Genomic DNA, 25,829 nt, shown 5'->3' with positions numbered 1-25,829 from the left:
TTGTTCACATTGGCATGAGTATAGTTTTTTTAAGGGTAGTTATATATTGATTGTAAACTGTGAATATTCACATTGTATTTTGATATGAGTTTTATTTTTTGAAGATTAGTCATATGTTTATTGTTTATTATGAACATTCACATTATACTATGGTTCGAAAGGTAATTATATATTAATAGTCATACTATCATTTTGGTCACATAATGTATACATAAAAATGTAAATGTTCACATCAATTCTCGAGATACTTACGTGTAGATCCTAATAACTGAACTCATTGTCTAATAGGTTCTATAGGAAAAATTTGTCATAAAAAAAATCACTAATTGTAAATTTTAGCGACAATTTATAAAAATCATGATAAAAAAAAATCACTAATTGTAAGTTTTATGACAAAAAAAAATCACTAACTACTAATTTTTTGCAACATATATAAAAAAATTGTCAAAAAATTTATTTTTAGTGACAATTTTACCAAGACTTGTTTTCAATAGGACTTGATAAAAATTAAGTCCAACTATTAAAACCTACTAATAATTAACACAAATAGGCAGTCGCACTATAAATGTCCACACACTCATGTAACATAGTGTGTGTATAGTTCCATGAAGAAAGATTATTTATCAGCATACATTTGTAATGTAAAAGTTCACATGAACATGTAGTGAAAAAATTTCAAAATCAAAAGGTACACGATTTAAGATTTTGACAATGTGTGTGGGGAAAAAAAATTATAGAATAAGAAAGATTTTTTCCCCTCAAATGATGGAGAGATTTTCTACTAGAATGAAGAAATTCTCCCACGAATGAGATATTTTTCATTAAATAAGGGAGAAATTTTCTCCATGAAATAAAGAACCATTATTTTATCATACATTAATTTTAAAATAAAAACAAGCACATAAAGTCGGAAAGGTAATTTGATCATATTATACCAAATAGGACCTAATGGATCAAAAAGAATGACTTCGATGAAACATAAGTCTTAAGATGGAATTTACTAAAAAAGCACCCAAAAAAATCATACAAAATTTATATATATAATGGATAAGGCTCCATACAATTTTTTTGGGCGGGGATTATGTAAGGTATCTTGGGCTAATTTACACGCACCAGACTAAATCCCTACAGCCCAAACAAGCCTTCCAAAACAAGGCTTACGCCTTGCAATCCATGGCCCCAAGTTATGCGTTTGCTGGTTAGGGAATTCGAACCTCAGACCTGAGGAGCAAATCTTCAGACCCCAATCATCACCCACTAGACCAACCACGCTGTGATTAATATTGCCATGTTAAGCTCGTGTAATTTTTTTCAATGAATTTTTCAATACAAATAGTCATATGGCAAGGAAAAGGCTTCTTTGTCTTAATAGAGGAAATGAAATGTAATGATGGCCTAATGCCATCTAGCCAAACAGAAGTATAGAAATTACGAAGGGAAATTACGAACGAACATCCAAAACTGATAAATAAGGAGAACCCTGATCAACCTACACAAAATTAAAGGGCAAGGAAATAATTACATGAGAAACTACCTCAAGATCCTCACTCAAATGTGTTGAAAGCTAAAAAATAAGAAGGCATTTTCTAGAGGAAAAAAATAAAAATAAAAATAATAAGAGACAATAGGAATTGACGAACAGTAAAAACACTGTTAAAATAGACCAACATATTATATAGTAGATAGATTTATCAAAAGAAGATCAGATATATAGTAAATAGATATTTTCCGATCAATGTCAGCTTTTAAAATAATTAAAGAGGAAGCAACAGGATCTCTTTACCACAAATCCAAAGAAGTCTTATAGAGCTGAGAAAATATCCAACTGATCACCACTTAAAATGAAAGATAAAAAAATAAACGGCAATGTAGTATTATCAAATTTGAAGTGACCTGCTTCAATGCATTCAGAAATCGCTTCTGTAAATTCCTGCAAATCAAATAGTTGTTTCAGAAAAATTATAAAATACATCCATAACTCTATAGACCAAGACCATAAAGTTACCTTTTACAAGTGCAGAAAACTTGCTGTGCTCCAGGAAATGTGGCATGTATAGTGGAAACAGTACAAATAAATCATTCTCCATCTGTCTCAATGGTCTAACCTCTTCCTTCTCTTTCTCCTTTTGGGACGCCAAATTTATTTTCTACGCCATCCCAAAATAGTAATAGTAATAATAATAATAAAATCACATAAGGTAAAAATACTTCAACCTCAAACCAAAAGAAGTAAATTGAATTTTGTCATTTTCCTTAAATGCTTCAAATATATGAACCACTCAGTATAAACGAAAACATACCACAGGCAGCACATGAATGAAGCACATCCTCATAAAAGATAAGATTACTCCACCACTATGAACACCCACGAGTTGCCATTTGTCAAAAGCTCTCTTGCTCTGTTATCAGAATCTTACGATTCGCGATTCGATTCGCGATTCGATACGCAATTTTTGCAAAATCGATACGAATCTATGAGTGAATCTATTTTGGAAGTGAATCTCTACTGAATCGTACGATTCACAATCGATTCACGATTTGATTCACTTTTTACGATTCATGCAATTTTTGAAATTATTGTATTCGACATATTTTCGACTCATTTTTTTCATCTTTTTAGTGAAAATGACATAATACAGCTTCTAATAGCATTTAATACCAAAATAACCAACATATATATATGATTTGTTATTATTTTAGTGATTATGGGGTTTTTTTATAGGATCCAATCAGATTCAGTCAGACCTAACATATTTTTAATATTTCTTCTCATTTTTTCCCCTTTAAAAAATTGTAATATATCTTCTAAAGATGTTTAAGATTAAAGTTACACTATGAATTATCTATTACTATTTTATTAAATTGAATATTACATGTGTGAGGTTAATTATACCTTTTAAAATATTTTTAGGCTTTAAAATAAAATATCCTAAATAATTCTTTCTTATTATTTGCTCACTCTTACTTAGAAAAGTATATATGCTTATTGTCCAAATATCAATATCATTGTTAACTATTGTTACTTTAGAAATTAATAGTTTGTCTATTTGGTTATTATCTTTATTAAGAATGGTTGATAAAAAATATTTAAAAAAAAAAAAAGTAAGATGGCAATTTTATATAGGAACCTTTGTTAACTTCTTACCTATTAAATTACGTGATTATCATTCAAAATAACATTTTTATTGATTTAAGTTTAAACATTTTATATTCATAAGATATATTTAACATCTAAATGTGTAGATATATGTTTTTAAGTAATTTAGAAAAAGTGACCGAATCTTTACGATTCACGATTCGATTCGATTTGCGATTCGGTACGAGGCCATTTCGATTCACGATACGAATCCCGATTTGACAACTATGCTCTCTTGTATAATGGATGCATGCATACTAAAGAAGCCCAATCAACATTCTCTTCAGGTAAGTTTCTGAGAGCATTCCAAACGGGGACAACGACAACTTTTGGAGAACAGCCAATCTCCATCCGAAATAGGAAAATATTCTTCATCATTTCGAATGGTGTCCAGAGGCATGAATGGTGAAACATGATGTCCTGATTGTAACTAAAAATAAAAATAATAAAACTAATAATTAGTATCAAATTCAAAAATGCTTTTAACTTTTAAATATTTTCAAAAGTTGATGTAAATAAAAATACCTTTGGTAGTTACCAAGTAATTCCAAGAGATGAGCAACATCTTTGGAGATTTCATTGCCTATTAGAATTTCAAGTGTAGTCTTTAAATCTGCACCATCCTTTCTCATATCTTTCTGATGATGGCTATTGATTTCCCGTCAATGTCACGTCATATTTTTCATCCAAGATAATAGCATAACTTTTTAGATTACAGTGAGCTCTTTTTAGATTACAGTGAGCTATTCCCTTGCGATGAAAATGCATTACATTCTTCATCATGCCCCTACATAAAAGCAATTAATATCAAACTGTTATTGATTAGCTCTCGACATGGAAAAGGAGATTTCTGTCCTTCACACGTGGATTGGTTCTCATTAAATTGGTTTTGTCAAGTTTACGTATTTATTGTCTATCCATTTTCAAGATTCCTGAATGTGTTGCTAATGAATTAGACAAAATTCAATCAGCTTTCTTATGGGAAGGATCTGACTTGAAGTGAAAAGTCAATATGGTTAAATGCGGGGAAGTCACTAGAAGTAAAAACCAAGGTGGGTTGGGCATTAGGAGAGCTAGGGAGGTGAATTTTTGCCTTCTAGCAAAATGGTGATGGAGATTTGGGGTTGATGGAAGAAACTCCTATGTTTAAAATATGGACTGTTGGGGGAAGATCGTTACCCTATTTTGAAATCAACAATACACTCTCAAGAGTATGGCAGGATATTCTTTCTATTGCTTTAGCCACACTAATCTGTTCGATTTTTTTTTTTACTTCCAAGGCTGCAATTGTAGTAGGGGATGGAAGCCAAATCAACTTCTGGGTTGTGGGATCTCCTCTAGGAAGGGGTACTTTCAGAGCATCTAGTCAAACCCCTGATCTGGTTTCACAAGTGTGCAATGTGAAACAAAATGAGAGTCCAAATCTAGCAAATCCATAAAACCCGCTAGTCACAAGAAATGCCAAAAATGGACTACATCACTAGACTCAGAATTGCCATCTAATCTTTTCGGAAAACTAGGAAACTCATGACTCATGCCAAAAGTCACTATCCATCATAACCAAAGTGTCTCGGTTCAAGAACTAAGGTATGAGGAGGGAAGGTTATGAATTGACCACCCCCGCTCACCCGATGAAAAATCGGCCACTACTAATTCACAATATGAAATTCATTACCAATATATGATTAGTTCCGATTAGCTATGCTAAAATTACCATGTGAAACAAATAAATATACACTAAATCACTTATTTTAGAATACTTTGATCTCAGCGTTTTTAGAAAAAAGTTTGAAAATGTGCAACTCAAAGGAAAAGATGAATTCACATGCATAGAAATCAAGATTCCAACTTAAGTGAAATAACCTCCACCCACCGGCAATCAAATAGATATCTCAAGTAAGCAATTAGCCACATGGTAGAATGACAAACATAATAAGACAAACAAGCACAATCGAGATGCAAAGATAAAAGAACTCATCCGCACCAAGCCAAGCATAAAGGGAAAAAACATGCATGATCCTAGGTGCAAAGAAACTAATGCAATACATACACCAAAATGCAACTAAAGACTTAGCTACTAGCATATAATATATGAACCATCTCAAAACATGGAATTGTGACAACAACTCTTTCATATGGGATTGTGGAAGCTCACTCTACAACTCTTTCGAGTTCAAATCCTTCGAACGCCAACTTCATCCCGCCATTTCTTCTAGAACCCTCTCCTTGCCTGGCTTATCCGATCACCACCACCCGCCACCACTTCCGCCGCCGCAACAACCACCACAATCCATATCTCCAAAAAATCCTTAAAATTTTTTCGGTCGTTTCACAAACTTCTTTGCTCCATTTTCAGCCCCAAACAATCGTAAGCAGGATCGCAAGACCCATTTTTTCGACGGGTCGGGCCACATTTGGAAACACACTATATGAACCCAAGTGCATGAAATACCATAGAAATGGTGGCGGTGAACCGCCAAGAGGCTGACTTTCTTATCACCACTACCGCTGCCATCGACTTAAACTCCAACGAAATCCGGCCGCCACTGCCACTCTTCGGCATTTCTGGAATGGTTGAAAGCCCGGGGCCGGCCCGTCAAAAATAGCAAAAAATGGGTCTTGAGATCCTGCTTTCGCTTGTTTGGGACCGAAAATGGATCGAAGAAGTTCGTGAAACGCCCGTGAAAATTTTGAGGATTTTTTTGAGATGGTTTGTGGTGGTTGTTGCAGCGGCGGAAGTGGTGGCGGGTGGTGGTGATCAGATAAGCGAGGTATGGAGAGGGTTCTAGAAGAAATGGTGGAGTGAAGTTGGCGTTCGAACGATTCAAACTCAAAGGAGTCAGAGTGAGCTTCCACAATCCCATACGAGAGAGTGGTTGGGTTTGTGATCGTTTTGGGTTTCTAATTGAAGAACTTTCTGATCCATTGTTTGTTTCTTGGGAAAAAAAGACAGATATCACTACAACAAAACTAACTATTTACGGCATCATGTTTACGGCATGCATTAAATGCATGTCGTAGTTAGTACATTCTACAACATTTTTTTTTGCAAGCCGTTAGTGTTTTGTCAATAACAACATACATACTATGTAAGTCATTAATTCATATATTTATGACATGCAAAAGCATGTCGTAAAAAATTTATGTTTTTATGACTTACAAAAATATGTCCTAAAATATTTGTACTTCAGATGAGATACATTTCATGTTGTAAAATATTATAACTTTGCACGACATGCTAATGAATGTCATGAAAACTTGTACCAAAAAAATAAAATAAAAATGCAGTCTGATTTTTTTATGGCATGCAAAAGTATGCCGTAAAAAATGTATATTTTCATGACATACAAAAATATGTTATGAAATATTAATTTTTATATTTTTTTGAATTTAGTGATTCTTTTAGAAAATTAAAAAATATTTTCCCTTCGAAGTATATGTAAATTATTTGAATTTAAAAAGTCAAAAAAAAAATTATTTAAAAACTTACTCCACACTCCCTCTCATTCTAGATCCATACCTGTTTTTGTCCCAAACCGTCTCATTCTCTAGCGAAATTCTATTTTAATTATAAATAATAAAAAAAATTCTAGACATTCTAAAATATTTATAAATTTCTAGTAGATATGACAAATTTTTATTTTTTTTTCCAATAAACTAGATATTCTAGTTATATTCTAGATTTTTTTTAATATAAAAATAATTTATAAACTCATACTTATTTTTTTTCCTAAAATTTTCTACTCCAAATTTTTTTTTTTATTAATATTTGTTAAAATTACACATTCTTTACCTCCCAGATTTTTTTATATTAATATTGTTACTGTTTTTTTTTTAACAGATTTATTGCAATCTATTAGCTCAGAGTATCTCCAATGGAGCTGCCAAAGCTATCATTTGACAAGAATGAAAAAAATGGAGTCTCAAATGGCATGCTATTCCTCCTGCCAAATATAACAGATGCTATTTTTGCTATCAAATTTCGCAGGAGTTTTGGCATTTGCCAAACATATGCCACATCATCAAAGATTAACAGAATTTTGGCTCCAAATTCACAAATTCATCTGTTTTTGTTCTTCACCCCAAATCCACAAATTCACAAATTTAAAAAATAAAAAAATAAAAAAAAAATAAATCTTATAACTGTATGCAGAATCACAAAACAGAATCACAAATCTTATAACAAATTTTCAAAATTTTCACAAATCTCATAAAAAATTAAAAAACAAAATGATAGTAAACCCAATTTTCACAAATCTCATAACAAATTTTAGTGAATAACAAATCTGAAACAAATTTAACTGGATCCTAGCAACCCTTGATGGGAAAATGATGATCCTAGCTAGATCAATGGTGGGTGGTGGTTCTACTGTGAATTGGTCAGCATCTATCAAAACTCCCAAGTTCGTGCTAAAGGAATGGGCAGAGACCCACAAAATCCCACTCTTCTCAAGCCCTCAATATCGTCCTGCCATGGATGTAGTGTGTGAAAGAATCGGTTTTACGGAGAAATGCGTTCAGGAAGGGTTTCAGAATCAAATCCTTTGTTCAGGATGTGAAAAACTTTGTCTAGACATCGAGGGATTGGGATAGGGGCATGATCTAGTGGTGGTTCTAGGGAAGGAGAGAGAGAGAGAGAGACAACTTTGGAGTGGAAACAGGGGAAGAAAGAGAATCGGTGAGTGAGTGAGAGAAAGGGGTCGGTGATGAGGGATGAAGAGGGAATCGGCGAGTATGAGAGAGAAAATGAGTCAATTAGTTTGCACCGTTGGAGAGTCGGATGGAGAAAGAGAGAGGGAGAGTCGGATGGAGAGAGAGAGAGATACTGGTTTTGATGGGTGGTTGATCAAAATGGAGATGGAGAGAAAGAGAGTAAAGGTGATCAATCTGGATCCGAAGATTCCAGATGATCAATTTCAGCTCAATTTCAGCTGTTGGATTATGAAATCATCCAATGATGGAAAAAATCTTGGAATTTTGAATTTTCTCACAACGGCTCCTTTTTCTATTTTTTTATTTTTTAAACAGAACACTATTGTCTCAATGGCTATAAATGAATGTAGTTAATATTTTTATTTTATTTTAATTTTGTAGTGATATATGAATGGTGGGGTGAATTATATATATATATATATATATTCTTCCAATTTTTCAATTTTTTTTCATTTTTTATATGTCTAGTCAGGAATAATATAAATATATAATGTTTTTTTTACAAACAGTTAAAAAAAAGTCACAAAAGACAAAATAAAAAATAAATAAAATCACAAAAAAATCTATATCCAAAAAACACTTACAAATTTGGAGGAAAAGTTGATTGAGATTTGCCAAAATAACAAATGACCATTGGAGTACTATTGCTATAATTTGGCAAAATAACATTATTCATTGCCAAATTATAGCAATGGAAATGGCAATATAGCAGTAACCATTGGAGATGCTCACACATTTTTTTTTTTTTTTGTATATACATCTCTCTCTCCTCCTCTCTCCTCTCCTTTCTTTCCATCGACATCTCACACAAACACACGAGCACCACCAGTGACCACCACCAGCCACTGCCCCTCCGACGATGTTAGTTACACGAGCACCAATCGATTGATTCCGAGCTTGATTCTAATTCCGAGCTTGGAGTTCGATTTTGATTCTAAGCCCCTCCCACGGATTTGATTTTCTTTGTAAGCGTCTAACTTATTCGGTTTCCATTTGATTAATTCGGTATATATTGTTGCTTGCATATCTATTTTTTCAAGTTTCCATTCAATTAATTCGGTGAGAGCCTTGCATTGCATCCCTTATTAAGTTTTGGGAGCAAAATTGAAATTGTTCCAAGTCTATGGGTGTATTGAAATTTGAGAAAAAGTGATAAAAATGAAATTTTCTCACATTAATAATTAAAAACATGAACTTTTTCATAATTGCCAAAGATCAAAAGGGCAATTAATAGAGAACAATCACACCCAAACCCAGAGAGAGAGGATCAAAGTATGTTCATATCATTGCCAAACCGAACACACACACATATGTATACACATACTGAGGTTGGACATGGTCTAGGCTTGGACGTGTTCAGACTGAGTGCATATTACATAATAACTCAGTGTGTTTGGTTTTAATTTTCTAAATTCAATTAGTAAATATTTTTTAAGTAATTTTTTTACTTTCGTAGGTACACCTTACTTAGATATATCTAAAAAATAAAATATTTTAAAAAATCAATAAATATACAAGAATACAAAAATATACTGAATTTTCATAATTTTTTTTTTTTTTTGTATTTTTGGTATTTAGTGATTTAAAAAAATTCACAAATATTATACTTTTTAAGCATATTTATGTTAGGTGTATCTAAAAATTTTAAAAATTAAACAAAAATTAAAAAATTTCAATTTTCTAAAAAATGAAACCAAACAAGCTCACTTCTCAACCTTGGCCTGATTCGATATTAGGCATATACTTTATTATTTCCAAGCCTACCCAAAAATAAAAATAAAAAATCTCAAACCTACCCACATGGCTCAGATATATATATATATATATATATATATATATATTGTGTTACTATAAAATAAAAACTTTAATTAATTTAATCGTTTTAGTTTTGGCCAAAATTGATCTCTATGGGCTCATAATGTTAGTTTCGCCCTTACAATTTTGTATTCTATATATTGTCCATCCTTGTATGCATTAATCTATGTTTTTAGAGATCAATTTAGAATGATATTTGATATGTTTTAAGCATTTTCCATAACTTAATCAGCTGGACAATTAGAAAATTACAATATGTAAAGCTAAATAATACAATATTAAGAATAAATAAATAAAGAAATTCTTAACTCTCCTTCATCCATTTCAACTCTTCTTTTGAAATGTTGATATTCATCAATAAAATTACTTTTTTGCTACTCAAAAAAAAGAAAAAAGAGAGATTTTCTAGTTTGTCCGGTTGCACTATATTAACTATGAGCTCCAAGCTTTCAAAATATCCACTAAAATGTGTAGTTCTTCTTAGACATATCCCATATTGGCCTATTTAAAATAATCATACTTTAATTTTTATAATTTGAAAGTTGCTCAACTAAAACAACAATTCAATTTGGGTTAAGATATCTCCAATACTGGTATGGGTGGTCTCTAGTAAAGCCATTGAATCCATTTTTGTCATCACTCATCCCCCGTGTCACCTACATACTTAATTTTTATACTCTAAAAATTCCCTCCAAAAAATTTTATTTATTCACTTATTTAGTTCCTAGAAGAAGCTTTTATCGAGAAATCCTACCAACTAATCTACATACTTTTACCTTCATGCTGCTACATTTTTTAAATGTTTCATTTCTGAGGACATTGAAGTGATCTGAAGTGACAATACGGTCCAAAACTAATTTTAGCTTGGTATCTGCAAGTTATGAACATACCATAAATTAATCACAAACAACTATACATATACAACTCAAGCAGAAAAATTACATTACATTAAATTAAAAAATATGCCTAGTCGACTTACTCAAATCCGAATATAGATTTAAAAATCAGCCACAATTTTCCTTGCATGCTGGCAAATGACTCGAATGTGTGTTCCGAGGATCATTGAGCTGTCATATCATTTCTTCGCTTATTTTTCCAATCATATCAAAATCTGCATTTTCAAGTTCTACAAATTTATTTCTTTCAATGTTCTTCAACTTGCTTAAATCAACCTTTTCTTTGTTTTATGACAAGTCAAAAAGTGAACGTAAGTATATCATTTCTGTGAGAGCTGTAAGCTCACTTTCTTTTTACCGAACTAACTGTGGTTGTCTTTGACTAATCAAGTTGTTTAAATCGTTAAAAAATCTCATCATACTCACCGATCAACCAACTTGTTTAATCTTTCTGCTTAATCATGTTAAGCTCTTCTTTGTTCAAATATATCCCCTGTTTAAATTTTTCTTCAAGTTGTATGAGTTGATCCATCTTTCTTAACAACTCTTGTCTTCTCTGTTCTAACATTGCCATCGGCGCTGGCAAATCTTCCATGTCCAAGTACAAGAAATTGGAAAACCAGTGAGTGGGGGGTAAGATACTTCAGTACAAGACTCACAAAACCAAATAGAAAAGGATTAAGAGGTAGACAAGACTGCAAGTTTGAATTAAACAGGTCGATCAAAAGGGTTTTATTGGAAGCAAAGGTAAGATAATGACAAAAAAGATTTGCAGTCTTGCTTGTCCAAGAATATAAGGGTAATAATTCTCATCTTCATCTCTCTCCATTAGCTTCCCTTGGGTCTGGTGGACAAATTGAATGAGCTTGGTGGATTTATTGAATGAGTTTGGTACAACCCTAATACTTTGGGGGTGGTTAGCAACGTGTTCCCTCTTCAATGCTGATAGTGGAGATTACTTCTTGAGTGATTTCTTTTTGCTCTGGTACATCGACTGTGTCTTGGTGTGATGAGCTAGCACCAAAAAGATATCACTCAAGAAGTCAGAGAAACTATTGAGTTAACCATTTTAGAAGCTGCTAACCACCACCACCCCGACAGTGTTAAGGTTGTACCAAGCTCATTCAATAGTTACACCAAGCTCATTCAATTGTTCCACCAAACCTAAGAGAAGTCAATGGAGAGGGAAGATGATGAGAATTATTACTCCTATATTCTTGGACAAGTAAGATTGCAAATCTTTTTTGTCATTACCTTACCTTTGCTTCCAAAAAAACACTTTTGATCGACCTGTTTAATTCAAACTTGCAGTCTTGTCTACCTCTTAATCCTTTTCTACTTGGCTTTGTGAGTCTTGCACTAAAGTATCTTACCCCCACTCTCTGGTTTTCCAATTTTTTGTACTTGGTCATGGAAGATTTGCCAGCTCCGATGGCAATGTTAGAACAGAGAAGACAAAAGTTGCTAAGAATGATGGAACAACTCATACAACTTGAAGAAAAATTTAAACAAGGGATATATTTGAACAAAGAAAAGCTTAACATGATTAAGCAGAAAGATGAAACAAGTTGGTTGATCGATGAGTATGATGAGATTTTTTAACGATCTAAACAACTTGATTAGTCAAAGACAACCACAGTTAGTTCGGTCAAAAGAAAGTGAGCTTACAGCTCTCACAGAAATGATATACTGAGGTTCACTTTTTGCCTTGTCATCAAACAAAGAAAAGGTTGATTTAAGCAAGTTGAAAAACATCGAAACAAATAAATTTGTAGGACTTGAAAATGCAGATATTGATATGATTGGAAAAATAAATGAAGAAATGATACGACAACTCAGTGATCCTTGGAATACACATTTGAGTCATTTGCAAGCATGCAAGGAAAATTGTGGCTAATTTTTAGATCCATCTTCGGATTCGTGTAGGTCGACTAGGCATATTTTTAAATTAAATTTAATTTAATTTTTCTGCTTGAGTTATATATGTATAGTTGTTTGTTATTAATTTATGGCATGTTCATAACTTGTAGATACTAAGCTAAAATTAGTTTTGGACCATATTGTCTCTTCAGATCAATTCAATGTCCCCAGAAATGAAACATTTCAAAAATGTAGCAGCAAGAAGATAAAAGTATGTAGATTAGTTGGTAGAATCTCTTGATAAAAGCTTCTTCTAGGAACTAAATAAGTGAATAAATAAAAAAAATTTGAGGGAAATTTTAGAGTACAAAAATTAAGTAGGTAGGTGACACAGGGGGATGAGTGACGACAGAAATAGATCCAAAGGCTTTACTAGAGACCACCCATACCAGTATTGGAGATATCTTAACCCAAATCGAATTGCTGCTTTAGTTGAGCAACTTTCAAATTATAAAAACTAAAGTATGATTATTTTAAATAGGCCAATATGGGACAAGTCTAAGAAGAACTACACATTTTAGTGGATATTTTGAAAGCTTGGAGCTAATAGTTAATATAGTGTAACATGACAAACTAGAAAATCTCTTTTTTCTTTTTTTTGATTAGCAAAAATGTAATTTTATGGATGAATATCAACATTTTAAAAGAAGAGTTGAAACGGATGGAGAGTTAAAAATTTCTTTATTTATTTATTCTTAATATTGTATTATTTAGCTTTACATATTGTACTTTTCTAATTGTCTAGCTGATTTAGTTATGGAAAATGCTTAAAACACATCAAATATCATTCTAATTAAGTGCTTGCAATCATGACATACGGTGTACTTGGACTCATTGAACTCAAGACTTGATGTTTCTTCAAGCGTTGAGTTGAGTTTTCACCAGGAGTGATTGTGTTAAGTGGGCTTAAGACCCATCCCCTTTGATATTTTCCACACTAAATCCCTTGCAAGTCTCTTTGTTAAGGGGTCAGCCAAGTTTTCAGTTGACTTTACATAACTAATGGTAATCACACATTCTATGATTAACTACCTGACACAACTATGTCTCAGTCCTATATGCGTGGACATTCCCTTATAGACATGGCTATAGGCTCGTGATAGAGTTGCTTCACTATCACAATGCAAAGATATTGGTGGCATAGGTTTTGGTCATATCTTAATCTCTAACAAGAGATTCCTTAGCCACTCTGCTTCTTTGCTACAAGAAGCTAATTCTACAAACTTTGACGCCAGTCTGTTATGCATGTTTGCTTCTTAGAACCCTAAGAGATAGCTCCTCCTTCAAGAGTAAAAATCCAACCATTTGTGGACGAGTGATCTTTATGGTCAATTATCCAACTAGCATCCGTGAATCCTTCCAGCACTACTGGATAGCCATTATAGACTATTCCATTGTCTATCGTTTTCCTCAAGTGCCTAAGTATTCGGCTGACAACATGCCAATGCACACTACTGGGATTACCAGTGCATCTACTAAGTTTTTCCACTACAAATGCAATATTAGGTCTAGTGCAAGTCATGGCATACATCAGACTACTTATCACTCTTGAGTATTCTAGCTTCCAGTATTAGAATATAATTTCAAATTTGAATCAAAAGGTGTATACATGGGTATACAAATATATTGATTAAATTTCTTAAGAATTTTCCAAATATAGTGCGATTGGGTAAGAATCAAATTATTGTCCATTCGTTTAATCATAATAACCAGAATTACATCAGTCAAGCCCATGTCATTCATACTAAAACTAGACGATAAGAAACTTTTAATACTTTCAATGACATCATTGTCAGTATCAAAAATAAGCATGTCATCTACATATAGGCACATGATTATACCTCTATTGCCAGTAAACCTACTATACACACACTTATCATATTCATGTATCCTAAAACCATTTGACACTATTACTTTGTCAAAGTTTTTCATGCCACTGTTTTGGAACTTGTTTTAGTCCCATATGGTGACTTAACGAGTTTACACACTTTGTGTTCTTGACCCTATACAACAAATCCTTCTGGTTATTGCGTGTAGATTTCCTCATCTAACTTTCCATTTAGGAAAGCGGTCTTAACATCCATTTGATGGATTTCAAGCTTGTAGATTGGGGCTAAGGCAATCAACACTCGAATGGTGGCGATTTTGGCCACCTGAGCATATGTATCTAAATAATCAATACTCTCCTTTTGAATAAAGCCCTTAGCAACTAATCTTGCTTTGAACTTGTCAATTGTGCCATCAACTTTCATTTTCCTTCTAAAAATCCATTTACAACCAATTGGTTTGGATCCAAGTGGCAAATCAACAAGTATCCAAGTATTGTTACTCATGATAGAATCCATCTCATCGTTTATTGCTTCTTTCCAAAAAGCAACATCTTGAGACTTCATAGCTTTCTCAAAGGTTAATGGATCTGAATCCATATTCAAAGAAATCCATAGACATAATTGACATTTTTAAAATATGCATTTGTTTTGGATGAATTTAATCATGATCAACCTCTATTTCAGTAAGGCATTGGTCTGCATGAATGTGTAGATCAATCATTATTGGGCTAGATTATAATACTTTTTGAAAAACGACTATAATGGTGGTTTTGTAATAACAATGAGGCTGGTAGGCCAGATTGTGCGTATTTGTGTCCTTACAATATTGTTCTAATGTCTGCATTTTTGTGGTTGGTGGTGTGTTAAGCCTACAATTTGTTCTTCTTTTAGCTCTTTTGAGACTAATTTTTTAAGGCAAAATTCGAGCCAATCTTAATTTTTTATTTTAAAGTTATATTTATGTTAATATTTTGGATTTTATAATACTCTTTATTTTTATATATATACATATTGTCCGCGTCAAACATCTATTGATAGCTTGCTTTGATAGCGTTATATTCTTTTTTTGACTTTAGAAATGCATGGTGGTACTCTTAAATCATTGGATGGAAGAGTACAGAGTGGAAATGGTGGTGAAGTCAACAGTTCAAGTGGGCAATCCACGTTTTGAAGAAGCAAGGCTCACTGATATTGGAAGATATATAATTCGGTTAGTGTATATATGTTTTTACTAGTTAAAATTTCTTCAAAATATTGTAGTTATTATTTATAACACTATGATATATTTTTTTTGATCAGCGAAACAAGAGATTTTATCAAGACTGAAAATGAAGTACAAACAAGGTAAGGGAATAGAATTTCATCATTGTCTAGAAACCCCATGTCCCAATGTGCATCTTCCCAGCCAAAAACACCCAAGAGTTGGAAAGATTCCAACTCTGCACCTCAGAATAAACACTAAAGCAAGCAGCCCTTTATAGTATTAGTAAGGGCCCAAGCAATAGAAAGAAAAAACCAGTAACAACACTACCAGTCCAAATCCAGAATTTTAACAAAATGGAATCTGCTGCAAATTATACAGGAAATCATTGACAGAAAATGACACTCCCTTGAGGTTGAACTACAACCAAATGGAAATTCTGACTTTAATGAGTTCACACAATTCTTCCCTATTAGGTTGAGCCCTTTTGAATAGACATTCTTTCCTATGCTTCCATACTGACCTCAGCATTGCCCAGGGGTTACTTTCCACATTTGTTTTTCTACTTTTCTGAAAGAAACCCCACCCCACCATTGCAATAGCTCTTTCACTGAACCTGGTGTTACCCATTGGGTTCGCCACCAATTTAGAATATTCAACCAAACACACCAACTTAATGGCCAAAGCAATAAAACATGATCCACTTCCTCATCCCAATTATTACAGAACACACGAGGTACTGGTACTTCCATTGAGGATGTCGATTCGCTTTAGGAACACAGAGGTCTTGACCTTTCCTTTCCACGCACCCCAACCAAAGAACTGAACTTTAGGTGGAGCAATGTTTTGCCATAGCAGCCTTGAAATCTTGCTTATAGGACCATTAGCTGACTCAAGCCAATTGTACATTGAAGCAGTGCTGAAAATACCTAATCAAGATGCTTTCCAAGCTGCTCTGTCTTCTTGATACAAACTGGTAGTCAGAGCCAGCTGAAGGAGATTCACCAGCCTTACCATTTCATCTTTTTCCCAAGCAAAAAAGGCCTTCTGAAATTTAACCTCCATGATCCTTCCTAATCCTTTCGTTGCGAGATCATCATGAGAAAGTCCTTCTCAGTTGACAAACCTTGGAAATTCATCTTTAAGAGTGAAATGTCCAACCCATTTATCAACATGTTTACACTCCATTTTAACCAGACCTAAGACTTTGGCGCTTTGCTCTAGGCACCCAATGATGAAAATCAGAACACGCAAGATTCCAATATCTCCAGCGAAAGTCATGTCTACAATTGGACCTCAACCTTACACCCGTTTTAGCCAACTATTTTTAGACCATTAAAAGCATTTTCACATTGTTTTTAGCCGTGTAGAATCCAATCATTTATGTGATGTTCAAGCTCACCTTTTCAAATCAAATCATTGTACTTTTTGGTAACACAGTAAAGATAGTGTAAATGAATGGAAAGGAGGAAAATCCTTTGGAAATATCCTGTTTTCACCTCATTTTTGCCTGGCCATACTTTTATGCATAGTCTTACACTTTTATATTAGTCGTAGAGTAAAGTAATGGCTGGACAATTTTGTGATGGCCAGACAAACTTGGCCAGAAATAGAGTAGTTTCTAGAAGATGGTCTCCCATGCTTGTGAAGGTGCCACCTCCACAATTCTCATGGGAATTGCGGAGCAAGGCACCTCCTGGCCTATAGATACAACCTTTAATTAGTATTTTCAAGGGTTGAAAGGTTTAGACGGATTGCATAAGCATAGAGACAACCAAACACTCTCTAAGCTTTGAATTCTTCTAATTCTCTCTCTATATAGATACACCTATACATACAACTCCATGCTTGAAGACTTGAAGCTTTTGGTTGAAGATTAGAGGCTGAATTCAGTGGTTTGAGGGTGCCCCGAGCCTGAATTCTCATTTTCTTGCACTTTCTTTCTTACTTTCTCACCTTCCAAACACCCTATTTTCTGAGTTTCTTTGATTATTTAGATTGCTTATAGACTTGTATAGAGGGTAATAGTCTCACCCTATGCTTTGTTTTCATAATTGTCTTGTTTTCTTTCATTTTCTTCTTGTTTTCTCTCATTTTCTAACCAATTTTCTCATTATCCAAACATGTTTAACTGTCATAATTCAGTCCTTATTCATACTTTGATGAGCTATTGTGATAGTTTTGTGGGGTCAATTGGGTGATTCATGAGTTTAATAGGGTGATTGGAGAGTTTTTATTTTCATTTTCCTTCATTTTCTCATATTTTTTTTATTTACTTTCTTGGAAGCCAAACATGGCTTCCACCTAGAAATGGCTTGCAATCTAATCTCTACATCCATGTTTACATGGATTTGATAATCTATTTACTCTTTTCCATAGGTAGAGACGTAGATTTTTTTCTATTTCTTTGATTTCAATCTCACTTTTCTATAAGTTACTTTCATGTTCATCATTGATTTTTCAATATCTTGATGATCAAAGAAGTCTATCATTTCATCATCTTCTCTATGATGAGCAAGGTAGTTCTTACCTTAATTCCTCTCTTCATTTTACTTCTATGATCATCATATGATTTTTCTGTATCTTTGATAATCAAAGAAGTTCCATCTTCTCATGACTATTCCATGATGAGAATGGTGGATTTCTTTTATTTTGTTTCGTATTTCCATCCCTTGATTGCTTCCATAGTCATCATGTAATGATTCATATTGCTTGATGATTAAGGAAGTCAATCTATCTCTTCCTTGATTATTTGTCATGATAGGAGGGGTAGATTACATTTATTTTAATATTTGCTACTCTCTCTCATCTTTTGGTGATTGAGATTGAGATTGAGATTGAGATTCTCTATTTTATTGTTCATTTGGAAGCTTCTATGGCATAAATGAATTTAATTCTCTCATTATTCATGATGATTGAGGATGAATTCATCCTGCCTAGCTTCTAGTGCCATTTTAACAGAATTATAGTGCTTCTCTTTTACATTCCTATGTTAGAGAAGTACTTTGGCTAATTTTCTTTCCATTACTTCATTTTAACTTCCTCACCTCAGTAGCTTCTCCATTCTCAATTTTTTTTTCCTAATCGGCAAAAAGAAACTTTATTGATTAAGAATCAAGGAAAAATCTTACATCATACATCAACAAAGATAAAAACTAAGTAGGTGCTATAAGTATCAAAGTGATATCCCTTTATCCCAACTAGGATGGCACAAAAGGACACACCCAATCATTTGTAGCACCTACAAGGCTGAGGAGAGATCAACCAAATAGAGGACTAAAATAACATCTACCAGCAACCCAAGAAGCAGGCAAAACAAGCAACTAATGGCCCCTAATTGCTTTAAGCCTAAACACCAAATCAAAAACTGAATAACTCAGCCCGTCCCACATTGGAAGTTTGCATGGGTGATCTGAGGCATATATAGCACCACTAACTTGCTAGTAACTTGGACTTGAGCTTTAGGGTCATGTTACCCACAAGTTAATTGGGCCAGTAGGTAGTGGGGCATTATACTCAACCCTTTGATACGGTATTGCCGCCCCCCCACCCAAAAAAAAAAAAAATTGCTCTTAACCAGCTTTTTAAACTTGAATCCATCCCACCATTCCAGCAAGTGACTCACAGATTGTGGAACAACCCATTGACTACCCCACCATGACAATGGCTCTGTCCAAATTTTCTAGGCAAATGGGCAATGAAGAAGCACATGGTTCACTTCTTCATCATTGGAGTTATAGAAGATGCATCATTAGGATCAAGAACACCTATGTTTTGTAGAAACACTAACGTTTTCAGTCTGCCCTTCCAAGCCAACCAACATGTGAAATGAATCTTTGGAGGAGCAATATTCTTCCAAATTGACCGAGTCACAGTAGGCAATGGACCACGATTCAAATTGAGCCAATCATAAACTGACTTAACAGCATAATCACATAAGAGATAAAGAGAGCATTAAATATAATGAGCCAGGTCTTATGCATGAAAAATGGATGTAAAACATGAAAAAATGATGAACAAAGAAAATATGATGCCAAAATATGAAAATCTCCAAATAAAAATGATGAACAAAGAAAATATGATGCCAAAATATGAAAAGCTCCAAATAAAAGGGATAGAAGAAGGATAGAAAAGAGAAACCAATATACATACATCTACACTAAAAGAAGTAAAATGAGAAGAATAATGGAAGCTAAATGTAATAATCAAAGATAAATGTACTTTGCTGATGCACTTAATTGTTCCAAACAAGATCTTCCTTTCAAGTTTCTAGGCCTGCCTCTTGGTGCAAGTCCTAGATTAAAATCTACTTGGGAGCCCTATAATTAAGAGTGCAAATTGAGGCTTGCAACACGGAAGAGAAGACACTTATCATTTGGAGGTAGACTAGGTAGACTAACACTTGCTAAATTTGTGTTGTCAAGTTTGCCAGGGTATTAGAGTGTATTACTTGTCTTTATTTAAGATGTCGGTAAGTGTGGTTAAAGAACTTGAAATAATCCAAGCTAATTTTTTGTGGGGAGGATCTAACTTGAAGAGAAAAATCCACATGGTAAAGTGGAGTGATGTTTCAAGAGGAAGGGATGAAGGGGGCCTAGGAATTAGAAGATTAAGTGATGTGAATTTGTGTCTTCTTGTCAAATGGTGGTGGAGATTTGGGAGTGTTAATAGGGGTTTATGGAAGGATATTTTGTTAATAGTGATTTCTCCTTTTGAAGGCAACTGTTTTCTTGGGAGGTGGAAGATTGTTTTCAGCTCATTCATATACTTCAATCCAGCCCTGCACTGAGTGAAGTAGAGGATGACAGACTGGTTTGGAGAGCTGAAGCATCAGGCCTATTCACTGTTAAGGCACAGGCACGGGCACGGGCACGGGCACGGGCACGGCAAATTTAAAAAAAAAAAAAAAAAATAGGGTACGGGTACGGCTGGGTTATGGCAAAATTTTTTTTTTTTTTTTAATTTATAGCTAAACAACCACCTACAAATTAGAGTTCAATAACATAATTAAAAAGAGAAATTACAAAAAAATAAATAAATCATACGAGCTGTTCTAATGCATATATTCCAGTGACAAGTATCATGATATATTGCATCTATTCCAGTGACAAGTATACTGATATAATATATTGCATATATTGAAGAAAATATATATTCCAGTGACAAGTATCATATTGCATATATATATGACATATATCAGAAAAAAATCTAGACAGATCTTAGTTCAAAAATCTGGACATATATCAGAAAAAAAAATCTGAACAGATCTTAGTTCAAAAAATCTGGACAGATCCTAATTCAAAAATCTGGACATATATCAGAAAAGAGAGAGAGAGAGAGAGAGTTCAAGAAAAAGGAAGAGGAAGAAGAAGGATCAAAGAAAGAGAAAATCAAAGAGGAGAAGAGAATCAAAAAAACGAAGGGGAAAAAAAAAAGCCAGAACAGATCTTAGTTCTTCGTTTGCTGCCAATAAATAGTACAAAAATCTGGAAAATAAAAAGAAGAAAAAAGAGGAAGAAGAATCGATTGTTTGCTGCGAAGAAACAGCACAAAAATCTGGACAAAAAAATAAAAGAAAGAGGATGAAGAATCGAAGAAGAAGAGGGGGAAGATCGAAGATGAACTTACCTCTTCAATCGCACCTTCGAAGGAGAGAATCAATCAGCAGCACCTTCGATTAAACCTTTCAATCGCACCTTCGAAGTGTTCTTCAGACTCTCTCTCTTGGGAGTATTTCTGGAAGGAGATGATCGAATAGACATAGAACCCTCATTTTAATTGGTTCTTCAATCGCACCTTCGAAGTTCTTCAGTCTTGGGAGTATTTCGGAAGGAGATACTGGAAGGATATGAGATGATCGAATGATACAGAATAATAGAACCCTAAGGCCCCGTTTGTTTGGGGTTATAGGGAGAGGATTGGGATTGATAGTGAGTTGAGACTACTATATGGGGTGTTTATTTTGAGAGATGGGGAGGGCACTACTAATTCCTTGGTATTAGTAAAGGCCTTAGAAGGGGGATTGGTAAGGAGGAGGTAGAGATGGTATTAGAAAAATAGGGAGAGGATTAGAATTTTTTTATTTTTTTTATTTTTTATATATTGGAATTTTTTTTTTAAATATTAATGTTTAATTTTTTATATTTTTTTATTTGTTTTATTATTTTATATAAAAATAATTTAACAATTCATCACTATTAATCCCTTCACTATCAATCCCTTCACTATCAATCCCCTCACTATGAATCCCCTTCATTCTATCTTTGAAAACAAACGGGGCCCAATTTTATTTGATTTCATGTTTTACTTATTACAAAAGATCCCAGATTTTTATAATTTTTTAAAATAGTCACAAAAAATTGCTCTGGTACCCTTTAATTTATAGAAAATATCGTTTTTACCCTGGAGTACCCAAAAACGTACCTATGGTGTACCCATGGCGTACCCATTAGGGGTGTCCGCGGTTCGGTTTGGGATGGTTTGCGGTTCGATTTGGACCCGCCCGCATCTATGCGGTTTGGGGGAAAAGTCAACCCGCAACCGCCCGCAATGCGATTTGCGGTTTGTGCGGATAGGGCTCACGGATGTGCGGGCGGTTGCGGGTGGTTTGTGGATTGAACTTTTTTTTCAAAAATTTATTTTTAAACCTTTTTTTTCTCCCATTTTGTCAATCTTTATTTTGGACCTTTTTTCTTATATTTTCTAAAATGCTCCAACATTAATAATTAATGAATTAAAACTTATAAAAAACTTATAAAATAAAAAACACAACAAATTCAATTAATTGTTTGATTGAATTTGGACTACGGTCTCGTGGATGTACCAACAAATCACCTATTTTTCCCAACAAATAATACTAAAGGGAAAGAAAAAGGAAAAGGAAAGAAAGGATAAAAGAATAGAGAATTCATAAGTAAAAGATCTAATTCATAGACACAGCTAAACAAAAACTATGTGGAACATCGTGCAGGATAGTAGGGTTTGTAGGTTTTTGTGAAGATGATGCAAGTAAATGATTTGATTCATATAGACAGGAAAACAAAAACTATGTGGAACAATGTTGCATACCTGATCTTTCCCATGTACATCAGCTTTAACAAGCTTTGAATAGAATTCCTTTAAAACCATTCCATCAGCTGCACCACTCTCCTCCACATGTATGAAAGCAACACGAAGTGCCTCATTCCAAACAACAAATAAAAAACAATTAAAAAGCTTTAACCACTGGCTCTAAAGTGAAGTGCTTCCAAGAAGTAATCAGCTATTAACAATTTCACAATTAATAAAATTAACAGACAGATTCAGATTCAGATTTCAGATTTAATAAAATTAACATACACAATTAATAACATACAAAATTAACATACATACACAGATTCAACACAACTACGAACAAATTTCTTAACATACATACATACACATATTCAACAAAAATTCTTAAGAACAAATTCAAACAAATTTCTTAACTAACATACATACATACATACACACACAAATTTCTTAAGAACAAATTCAACAAAATCAACATGAATCTGATTAACATACATACACAGATTCAACAAATTTCTTAAGAACAAACACACAGAGAGTGATCGGTGCAGAATAAACAGAACGGATCAGATTCCAAAACAAACAAACACACAGATTCCAAAACAAACAGAACAGATCTGTTGGTCCAAAAAAAAATCAGATTTATTTCCAAAGAAACACTCAGATTCGATCGGTGCAGAGATGAGAGATCAGGGAGAGAGAGAGAGAGAGAGGCTTACCTGTGAGTCGATCGGTGCAGAGATGCAAAACCAAACTGTGGATCTGATGAGATGAGAGCGTGAGGGAGACAGATCAGATCAGAGAGATATCTGATATATATATGTATATATATATAAAACAAAAAAAAAATCAACGATCGGGGCGAGAGAGAGAGAGAGTTTACCTGTGAGTAGATCGGCGGTGCGATGATCGGTGCGATGAGATGAACAACGAGAGAGTGAGAGAGAGTGATCGGTGCAGAATAACGAAACGAGAGAGTGAGAGAGTGAGAGAGTGAGACAGAGAGACAGTGATGAGTTGAGATGAGACTGAGAGTAAGGGAGACGAATTTAGGGTTTTTTTGTTTTGTTTGTAATAAATGAGGTGGGTGAGATGGACGGCTAGAATTGAAAGAGGGAAAAAAAATTAATTAATTAATTAATTTAATGTGGGTGGATGGGTGGGTTGGGCGGGTGCGGTTCAAACTTGCGACCCGTTCGCAACCCGAAATTTATATAAAATTCAACCCGCATCTTATCCTAATGTGTTTGTAAAATCGCACGTCCACGCGCGTGCGGTTCGGTTCGGGTAGGACAGTTTAGACGGATCGGATAATTCTATGCCCAGCCCTAGTACCATCATTATACTGACCATATAATATGTATCCGGTGTGTTTTTGGCGTACCTAATATGCGTGCAACTGTACTGGTACATGTACCCGCACCCGATAAGTACCCAATACTTGTACAGCAACATTTTTTGAGTACTCGTACTTCATAAGTTGTTGAGTTTGGAATTATTTTGAGTTTTTGATTGAAAAACTTTCTGATTCATTGTTTGTTTGTTTCTTAGAAAAGAAAACAGAAATGTAGAGATGGAAAACGTTACTTGGCTTTATCCTCAAAGATGTGGGTAGGTTCAAAAGGCATGTTTGCCACAAAAAAAAAAAGTCATTTTTTTCACATAATTTTTTCCTTTCATTATTATTTGTTAATATATTTAGAAATATATGCCATAAATATATCTATACCTAATATATTTGGGAATATATGCCATATATATATATATATATATATATATATTTTTTCCATATAATATTTTCCTTTCATTATTATTTGTTAATATATCTAGAAATATATGCCATATATATATATATATATATATATCAATACCTAATATATTTGGGAATATATGCCATATATATATTAACATTATTATTATTACCACTACTACTTTTAGAATTTTTTATTCTAAAATGTAAATCAAAAAATGTCACTAAAGTTGTAAAAAAAAAAAAACAAATAATCCCCATCTGACTTTTCTCAATAATAAAAAACTTCGTCTAAAAGTATCAATTTCTTTAACAACAAGATCTTTATATTAAAAATAAAAAATAAAATGAATTCATAGATAAAAACCTTTGAACTATCATGACCGTCTAGTTTGGTAGAGCATGATTAAAAGTCAGTTTTTTGATTTTTTTGATTTTTTTTAATCATATTACCTCTTTATAGTTTTCAAAAAAAAAATTCAAAAAATTAACTTTTAATCTCATTCTCAAAATATGTATAAAAATTTTCAACTCCATATATCTTTAGGAAGAAATAATTGTGGATGATGGTGTCCAAACAATTACAATGCAATAGTTAAAATTACGTGTTCATTAACAAAGAGTAATAAAATTAAAACTCAATTTGTGCGTTACGTAGAGTTTAAACTTATAGACCTTGTAAGTCAAGTTGAAGGACTTTTTTTAAGAATCTCAAACATTTTTTGTAATTAAAATGTGTTAAGTGAGTGTAAAATAAAAAGAAAAAAAAAATTGTCAATCTCCAACCTTATTTGTTCTCGTTCTTCTTCTAACACACTGCAACGATCCCTGTCTCTTACGTTTGCTTTACAATTCGCTATAATAGGTATGGAAACAAACTTCTTGGCACCATTCATCCTTTTTTCGAGGTCCACCTTATTTACTGTTATTTATTTTTTTATTAGGAAACAAAATTTATCAATGTCACTCTTGCACACATGAAATAAAGAGCAGAGTACCAAAATGAAGTGCAACAAATATCAACGCCACTCTTGCACACATGAAATAAACAACTCCCAGCACACAAGGTCAATGCCTACCGTTCTCACCAGACTAATTATGTACTCAATAGATTTTTACAATCAACAAAAATTGAAAAACCATGGACAATAAATTGGGCCTGCCAATATCTTAAAATCCTTAGTTCTTAGATTTCTTGGCTTATTACCTTTTTTCTTGTGAATTGTTGGAGCGTTCCATTGAACTCTGCAAAGCATAATGTCCAAAAGACAATATGAGAATTACCCCCAAAAAAGAGATTATGCGTTTCCTTAATAAATAAATGTTCAGATATTACCTGAAGCAACTCTGTGAACGACACTAGACCTTGAAAACATTTAGTGGAACCAACAATTCCATAACCAGCAGAAGGCAAGGATTCTTGTCCAATTGGATTTTGGTCTTGTAGGAAAAACATAAATAATACACAGCAGAAATAAACAGATTCAAGCATACCTTTTACACTCAAAACCAAGTCCAT

General features: G+C 33.5%; 1 protein-coding gene across 1 annotated transcript; it reads right to left on the bottom strand.

Moving 5' to 3' along the window:
• Positions 1-1,687: 1,687 nt before the first annotated feature.
• LOC114314039 (uncharacterized) lies at positions 1,688-25,829 on the bottom strand. The gene is made up of 9 exons (XM_082889378.1): positions 25,805-25,829; positions 25,647-25,750; positions 25,518-25,555; positions 24,484-24,509; positions 23,444-23,660; positions 23,280-23,322; positions 22,579-22,689; positions 2,006-2,147; positions 1,688-1,930 (listed from the first exon to the last, which is right to left on the bottom strand). The coding sequence occupies exons 1-9, from the start codon at positions 25,827-25,829 to the stop codon at positions 1,908-1,910; spliced, it is 729 nt and encodes a 242-aa protein (XP_082745504.1). The 3' UTR covers positions 1,688-1,907.

The sequence above is a fragment of the Camellia sinensis genome, chromosome 9 (genome assembly GCF_055761805.1).
Source record: "Camellia sinensis isolate YWXY chromosome 9, ASM5576180v1, whole genome shotgun sequence".
Classification (NCBI taxonomy): domain Eukaryota; kingdom Viridiplantae; phylum Streptophyta; class Magnoliopsida; order Ericales; family Theaceae; genus Camellia; species Camellia sinensis.
Note: the sequence above shows the minus strand (reverse complement) of the source record. Positions and strands in the feature narration are given on the sequence as shown.

Bases quoted from the DNA above. Each gene is read 5' to 3' on its own strand.
- LOC114314039 (XM_082889378.1), bottom strand. From the start codon at position 25,829: ATGGACTTGGTTTTGAGTGTAAAAG. The intron at 23,661-24,483 runs GTAATAATAATA...TTTCAATTCTAG, and splicing joins AAATTCTAAAAGTAGTAGTG to CCGTCCATCTCACCCACCTC. The intron at 22,690-23,279 runs GTAAGCCTCTCT...GTTTGGAATGAG, and splicing joins CTGCACCGATCGACTCACAG to GCACTTCGTGTTGCTTTCAT.